At 39.9% G+C, this 8,379-nt stretch overlaps 1 protein-coding gene across 1 annotated transcript; it reads right to left on the bottom strand.

Moving 5' to 3' along the window:
- Positions 1 to 1,958: 1,958 nt before the first annotated feature.
- On the bottom strand, positions 1,959 to 6,670 carry LOC114920890 (C-type lectin domain family 4 member E-like). The gene is made up of 5 exons (XM_065949970.1): positions 6,616 to 6,670; positions 6,374 to 6,475; positions 4,835 to 4,993; positions 2,899 to 3,194; positions 1,959 to 2,066 (listed from the first exon to the last, which is right to left on the bottom strand). The coding sequence occupies exons 1-5, from the start codon at positions 6,668 to 6,670 to the stop codon at positions 1,959 to 1,961; spliced, it is 720 nt and encodes a 239-aa protein (XP_065806042.1).
- Positions 6,671 to 8,379: the final 1,709 nt, after the last annotated feature.

Below are 8,379 nucleotides of genomic sequence, written 5' to 3'. Positions count from 1 at the left end.
TTCCTGTTTATGGCGACTTGATTTGTGGACTTCCTGTTGGATTTTGAGCAAGATGGATAAGCATCAAATGTTTGACTTTACCACCAGGATTATATGAATGAAGTTCCGGGACTGAAAGACTAGGTTAAGCCCGTGAAAAAACTACTTCCTGTTTGATGGCGACAGCGCGTCCGTATGGCGATAGCGTTGGACGTAGGCGTTTGAGCTTGAAAGTCTTGTATGGCCAAGGTGTTCGCATGGTCCACGCCAATTTTGAGGGGGAATTGAGCTACCGTGTAGCAATGACTAATGCTAATTGAGTAGAAGTAACTTCCTGTTGTCAACAGGTGGCACTGTGACTTATCCAAAAGGTTCAAACATGGATGTGTTCAGGGCGGGCTCTGTATCATGTATAACAAATTTGGATATGATTGAACCATGCATGGCAGAGATATAGGCATTTACTTTTTTGGCAAGTTGCCAAAATGCATATCAAACTTTACACGCACACCATGGCCACACCCTTTGACGAAATAACGTGCAGAGCACAACGGGATATGTTGAACGTGTCTAGAACACACTGACACTGAGTTTGCGCCGATCGGATGAGTGCCCTCGGCCAAGATCCTTCAAATAGGAAGGCTGAAATCGCGATTTTGGGCCATTATTGTGAAATTCAACTTTCATTTGTGGACTTCCTAAATCCAAGAGGATTTTATGTCCGTCCTGACAAGCTTAATATGCGTAACAATTTTCATGAATGTACGTGAAAAAACCCTCTATGGGGAGGCCATTCTGAAAATCTGAAGGGGACACCACTGAGCCATTAAGCCACGCCCACTTACTTAAACGATATGTTTGCTTTTAGTACAGAGGATTATATGTATGAAGTTTCGGGTCTGTATGACTATGTTAAGCCCGTGAAAAAACAACTTCCTGTTTGATGGCGAACAACGCGTCCGTAAGGGAACAGCTTTTCACGCAGGACTTTGTGCTTGTAAAGATCGTATGGTCAAGGTCTTTGGATGGTCAACAGCGATTTTGAGGGATATACAAGCAACTGTGTAGCAATGGCTAGTGCAAAGGAAACAGTGCTCAGACGGAGTGACCTCCTGTTGTCAACAGGTGGCGCTGAGAGTAATTAAAAAAATTAAATCATGGATGTGTTCAGGGCGGGCTCTTTGTCATGCATGAATTTTTTGGTGATGATTGAACACTGCATAGTAGCATTTACTGTTTTGGCGCAATGCGAAAAACGACATCAAACTTTGACATCACGCCACGGCCACGCCTTGTTTCGAAACCTCGTGATTTGAGCATGACTTTTATTCTTCAACTCTACTTTCATTTGACACCAAACTTGAATTGATCAGATAAACGCTCTCGGGCGGATGCTTTCAAACAGGTACCCTGTAAACTGTAAAAATATGGACTTTTTAGACATTCAAAAAATCATAGCGGACTTCCTGTTCAAATTAGACAATGACATCCACTGACTTTTTTGTAGGTCTCGGCCTGCTCTAACATGTAAAAAGAATTCATTATGTAGGTAAAAAAAACTATTCGTAAAAGGGGGCGCCGTCAAGCTCATTTGCAAACTTCGTTCATGAAAATGCCAAAATATCAAAATTTTCGCCGGACCCAATGACCGTGCAAATTTTGTTGAGTTTTTGGGCACGTTCAGGCCCTCAAGAGTGGCCACAAAGTGGCGGAATAAAAATAATAATCATTTGTCAGTGCTTCGGGCCCTAATAAAATGGCTTTTCTGCTTTTTTTCCTGTGATGTTGTTTGTTTAATTGTGATGACTTTTAGCTCCTCTGACCTGATTTAACTAATACATGTTTGTCCTTCATGTAAGAAGTGTTTGAACTTTGATTTAGGAATGAATTATTTGGTAATTATAAATAGCTGGTGATAGATCAGAACAGTGGTGTTTGTGCATGAATTAAACCTGAGGGCTAAACATTTACTGTGTGCCTTACGCTTGAGTCAGCGCAGTGCCGTCCGTCCATTTCCAGATGCCCTCGTTGTCACTGTCAGTCAAACCAATCCAAGTGTGACTCTTGCTGTAGTACGTGATGAATTCCTGTTGAAGGTAGAGAGCCTGTATTTATTTATTTAGCTTTTATTGTATAATATTTGCAATTGTAAGATTAATCCCTTGGAGAAAAACAATCATAGCAAAGATAAAGTGCAGAGGGGTCAGTAGAAGAAGACCTTTCTTTAGTAGTGATACAAAGTGTTGCTGTTTGTATACAAACTAAAGTATAAGCATCAAAGTTTTATTAAAGTGCTTTACGCAAAAACATTCATCAGGGATGTGATTCTTCCAGATTTATCTGGAATTCAGGATTTTACAACCTAAATTGAGATTAAAATATCAGTGAGTGCCCTCCAGCACAGGTGGACCATGACTGTGTGGTTTGACCGTGAGTAATACCCACAGTTCATATCCGTACTTGTTGTGTAACGTAGTGTCCCCATGTACTTTAATACATTGGATTACATTTAACCATTAAAAAAGGTTAAATTGTGTTCTGAAAATACGATATTTATGTAGCTTTTTTTAAAGGTATTTATTTCTGTTTGAGCAAGGTAGTGCAAACTTGATTTAAGAAGTTTTGAGGCAAGTTGAGTCAATTGTATCTATAAAGACAAAATTAAGAAATATGTCTCAGTGGGCTTTTTCTAAATTCATAGAACATCTTATTATTTACACCCCTGATTTTGATTGAAAAAAAAAAACACCATAAAGAATGGTAAATGGACTTAAGCTTATATAGCGCTTTTCTAGTCTTCCAACTACTCAAGGCGCTTTTACACTGCATGTCACACCCACCCACTCAATTCACACCCTTTCACTCATTGATGGTAGTGATCACTATGTAGTATCATGTAGTAACTAATTTCATTCATACACCACCACCGAAGCAGCGGGAGCAATTCAGGGTTAATTGTCTTGCCCAAGGACACATCGGACATGTTTCCCAGCTGGGGATCGAACCCTCGACCTTCTCGTTGAGAGGCAACGACTCTACCAACTGAGTCACAGTCGCCCAAGAATACATGACCTGTTCTTCAAAACTGTCCACGACCACCAGATCTGCTCCTCTGACTCTGCAGTCTTGTCTGCTGTCTTGCCAAGTCTTAGTCCGGTCTGAGAAGAGATAACAGGAACCAATGAACGACTTCCATCCTGCAGGACAAGTTCTAGCTGTAACACACAACAAAAAACAAACATTGAAGAGCAGACAAAAAAGACACATGTGCATGTAGAAACTGTCAAACGAAGGTAGACAGATGTGTCCAAGATAATCTCTTGGACACATTTGGCCTGAGAGATCAGATCTCAATGTGTCCTGGATGTGTTTACACCTGTACTCAAGGCTTTTCTTTTGTTATAAGATCCCTCAGAACACACGTTAACACCAGTTGTAAACAGGACCATGTAGTTATACCCTTAAATGGAGTCAAATTCATGATGAGATCATACCATGTGGAGCTCGAATATAATTATAAGTTGAACTGCATATAAAAAAGTTAAAAGTCTGTCAAATGCTGATAGTGTCACTTGGAATCAGTGTCCACATTTAAATGCACAGTATGAATAATCCGCTGACAGGGGGCTCTCAATCAAAATAATAACAAAAGATGACGTAGAAGTTCGCAGGGAATCATGGGAGTGATTACCTCTGCTACTACTAAAAGTGGAGCAGGCCATAGATGGTGTGGACAGACTTTTCTCATCATTGGGGGGTTTGTAGACGGACGAGGGACACATATTAGTGTTACAAAAACAATGGTGAAGTGTATTTTGTATAATATGTGACTTTAAAGGGAAAACCGACAGTCAAAATAGTTTGCAGAAGTGAGAGTAGGAGTGAACATATTCTCTGAATAATGAAACTGTGGTTTGGTCCTGACGTCAATGCTAAAAGATAGTTGTGAGTAGTAACCACATAGGAAGATCACTCACTCTGCTTGACCAAACACTGAAGTCTTTGCAGCACTTACACTAACTGCTGTACATTAACATTTTTAAAACAGAGCCAGGAGAAGCTTCAGTTTTGATGCATGTACGGACAGCGGACCTTATCGCTCCCCCTCCCTCTATCTCTCTCTCTGTAGCTCTGAAGCTGATGTGCTCTCTTTTGATGTCTTAACAATCCGTAGGAGTCGAGATGGATTTTTTTTTAAAAACGCAGTTTTGCTATGTTAAACGCAGAGATTTATAATAAAGCGGCGCTGTTTGCACGGAGCCTGCGGAGCACGCCTGCACTCTCTTGCGCGCTCTCTCTCTCCCCCGCTACCTCTCGCTCTCTCTCTCAGGCACACAGCAATTTTATGAATAAATGAAAAATGAAATGAGAAGAGGTCGGAAATATACTTGGGCAGAGGTATCATCTTTGTGTGGGAAACACTGGAGACTAAATATTTCCAAACAGGTTGTTGGTATAAAGTTGTCATTTTTATTGTTCTGCACTTTTGTGTGTGCAAGTTCTAACACTAGGCCTTATTAGGCCTACAGTGTGGCTGCCAGCAGTCAATAATAAATAATATTCTTTTTATGAATTAATTTACCTCTTGCATAAAATGTGTGTTGAAATAGGCCTACAGTGTATTTTAACATCTACCATAATGGTGGTACTTGGAGAGCCAAATATTTTCGGAGGTGGTACACAGTCTAAAAAGTTTGAGAACCACTGATCTAAAGAATTCACAGGGAACTGACTTTAAAAGTAGTTAGCAGAAGTGCGAGAAGATAACAGCGGCATATTCTCCAAATAAATACACTCAATACCCTCAATGCTAAAAGATAGTTGTGAGCAGTAACCACACAGGAAGATCACTCACTCTGGTTGAAAAAACACTGAAGTCTTTGCAGCTCTTCAGTCATTTCAGTGAGGGTTGCATTCAACAGGTCTCTCTGTTCAGTCAGGGAGGACAGCTGGTTCTCTCTGTCCTGGAGATTTGCTTCGATGGCAGATGAGCGAAGTTGAGCTAAGTTGTGGCCTGAAATAAATCAAAGATGCATGTTTCTTTACATAAAGCAAAACTCATGAATCTACACAGTATTACTGACAGAAGTTTCTTTTTTTGAGTCATGAGCTCATGGCTCAGACAACTAACCAAAACAAGATCTTTCCTTTCTCCACCGGACTTAGAAAAAGTCATCCATGCATTTCTCTCTTCCAGACTATTTGAATATTTTAATGCTCTTTATACCAGCATCAGCAAATGTAACATCCAAAGAGTGCAATTCATTCAAGACACTACTGCCAGACAGAGAGAAGTGACCACATTGAATCACATGCTGGCTTCCCTGGCTAGCTGTGAGTTTTAGAATTGTTTTAGAGATTGTATTGGCTGTTTTTAAAGCCTTTAATGGTCAGGCCTCATCCTATGATCTGCTAACTTCCTTTAAATAATAAGAATAAAAATAAACTTTATTTATATAGCACCTTTCCAAAACAAGGTTTGCAAGGTGCTTGACAGGATAAAACAACAAAGTCATAAGTGTTAATCATGGGAGAGAAATCACCATCAATATAAACAACAGTAAAGCATACAACACAGTATAAAACATAATAATAAGAACAATAAAAACAGATGGAGTAGGGGGGATAAAAATAAAGGATCACAGGAAGGCTTGACTACAAAAGTGTGTTTTTAGAAGAGACATGAAAGAGGACACAGTCTTGGCCATCCTAACGTCCTCTGTAAGGTTGTTCCAGAGTGTGGGGGCCCTAGTGGCAAACGCTCTGTCACCTTTTTTCTTTAATCAGAACTCTGGAACCACCAGGAGAGCAGCATTTGAGGACCTCAAAGTCAGTGATGGTACATGGTGAGTTAAAAGGTCAGAAATATAACTTGGGGTCAAACTGTTGTGGGCTTTAAAAGTGATAAGTAAAATTTTAAAATCGACTCTAAAACTAACTGGCAGCCAGTACAAGGATACAAGGATACAAGGATTGGCGAGATGTGCTGCCGCCTCTTAAACCTGACAGCTCTCTGACATTCATAAGCAGGGCCCTATAGTTCCTAAACCCCCCAATTATTACACATTTAGTCAGAAATATACATATTGTATATATAATTTATTTTCACAACTTGATAAGGGCTTGATATGGAAGTGCATCAAAGTTTATTTTCAGGTCCAACATGGTGCTGTAACAATAAAGACATTCAAATGATTTAAAGAGACAATATTTAAAACTTATTTTTTATGTATCCCTCATTCTTTAAGGCTGAGAAGAAAGTTAAGAAAAATGTGGACAAAGGTACAGAAAAAGACAGGGAGAAGCCAAGACTGGGTTAATTTCTCTGAGCCAACAGCCAGAGAAAATAACACGTTTAACCTGATCTACAAAGATTTCTAAACAACCGACTCACAGTAGATGGAGAAGCTGATGATACCAGTCAGAAAGAGAAAACCCAGGGGCAACAGAAACCAATCAACAGCTCTGTGACATCTCCTTTGTGAGCTCCTGGGACCTGAACACAGAAAGGAGCGTTCAGGAGCAACAGTTGTGACAGATAATTTAACACGTTTCAATCAATCATTATTTGTATAGCGCCAATTCAAAAAGCAGGTAAAAGTTTCTGCACAACTCGGTCTAATCAAACACTCTTACCTCTCTGAGATGTTGAACGAGCTTTGAATTCAATATGTTCGTAGATGTCCTCCATCGCTCACAGGGATGATTCCAACCGTTTACTAGAAGGTCGGCTGTGTTTGACCACTGAAAACTCCTTTAAGTATCAAGTTTGAGGTTTTGTTTTTACTTTTGAGGAACTGACAAGTTTTAGAGGTTTTACTCTGTGAAGCCAATGAAGCGAGGTGTAAAGAGAACTAAATTATTCTACTCAAGTAAAAGTACTGTTACTTTAATAAAATGTTACTTAAGTACAAGTAAAAAGTAACTTGTTTAAAATGTACTTTAAGTAAAAGTTACTTAGTTACTTTTTGTAACAATGCATCTTTCCTGTGTGCTAAAAGGACGAGAGGATTTTAAGTTTTTTGAATTAAAGGCAAATCTGTAAAAAGATTTATATTTTCATATATATATATATATATATATATATATATATATATATATATATATATATATATTCTACCCCATTGACAAAAACAAAATATAATTGGAATGGATGGAAAGGCTTATATGCTTATATATATAATCAGCTGTTTTATGAAGGGAAATGTTTAAACTATTTAAAAAAATACTAAAAGGGTCTGTGCCTCAATCATAAACAGTGTAAAGAGTATTTTAGTGTTTTTAGTTTTATTATTCTGAGGCTGCTTAGTCTCAAAGACAGCCTCAAATGCTGATTTAGCTGCAACTAAAATGAAAGATAATCCATGTATTGTTTTAAAATCAGCCTGTATGAGATTATATGAGATGTTTTAGTCTCTGTTTGTTTACCTATTAGCAGGCTACTGAAGCTTCTAACTGAATTTGTTTGGTTTGAAGTATTTATTTTCACACGTCAGATATGTGTTAATTGCTGCAGATTATAACACCCAACTTCCTGATACGTCGGCTTCAAAATAAAAGCACATCATAGAGATGGGAATAAGGGACTTTTATTGTGAAAAGCTTTTCGGAATTAAATGTGTTTATCGCTCGGAGATTTCGCGGAGCTGCAGCGGAGCCGCTGTAGTGAGAAAGAGCATCCTCAGCCACTTTACCCAAGAGTAAAAGTCACAGCCAACTTATTTGAATCATGTTGGACTTGAGACAATGACACTTCAGTTTATACACACCTTCAGCAGGTAGACCTGCTGTAGTGGAGGCACCGAGCCAAGAAAAGGTTCTCTCTCTCTCTCTCTCTCTCTCTCCGTCTCTCTCTCTCTCGCTCTCTCTCCTCTCTCTCTCTCCCTCTCCTCTCTCTCCCTCTCCTCTCTCTCGCTCCCTCTCTCTCTCTCTCCTCTCTCTCCCTCTCTCTCTCTCTCCTCTCTCGATCTCTCTCTCTCTCTCTCTCTCCGTCTCTCTGTCTCTCTCTCTCTCTCCTCTCTCTCCTTCTCCCTCTCTCTCTCCTCTCTCTCCCTCTCCTCTCTCTCTCCCTTTCTCTCTCCTCTCTCTCCCTCTCCTCTCTCGATCTCTCTCTGTCTCTCTCTCTCGCTCTCTCTCTCTCTCTCTGCCTCCCTGTCTCTCTCTCTCTGTCTCTCTCTCTCTGTCTGTCTCTCTCTGTCTCTCTCTCTCTCTCTCTCTCTCTGTCTCTCTCTCTCTGTCTCTCTCTCTCTGTCTCTCTCTCTCTCTCTCTCTGTCTCTCTCTCTCTCTCTGCCTCCCTGTCTCTCTCTCTCTCTCTTCTCTCATCTGTCTCTCGTCGCTCCGGTGCAATGAAGGAAAATCATTCATAGCAGGCTTTAGGTCTTTTTACTCAGTAACGGATT

The sequence above is a fragment of the Labrus bergylta genome, chromosome 21, assembly GCF_963930695.1.
Source record: "Labrus bergylta chromosome 21, fLabBer1.1, whole genome shotgun sequence".
Taxonomy (NCBI): Eukaryota; Metazoa; Chordata; class Actinopteri; order Labriformes; family Labridae; genus Labrus; species Labrus bergylta.
This window is presented reverse-complemented; position numbering and strand designations above follow the sequence as displayed.

Bases quoted from the DNA above. Each gene is read 5' to 3' on its own strand.
- LOC114920890 (XM_065949970.1), bottom strand. From the start codon at position 6,670: ATGGAGGACATCTACGAACATATTGAATTCAAAGCTCGTTCAACATCT. The intron at 3,195-4,834 runs GTGAGTGATCTT...TGTGTGTTACAG, and splicing joins TCAGTGTTTTTTCAACCAGA to CTAGAACTTGTCCTGCAGGA. The intron at 2,067-2,898 runs GTATGAATGAAA...TACCTTCAACAG, and splicing joins CCCGCTGCTTCGGTGGTGGT to GAATTCATCACGTACTACAG.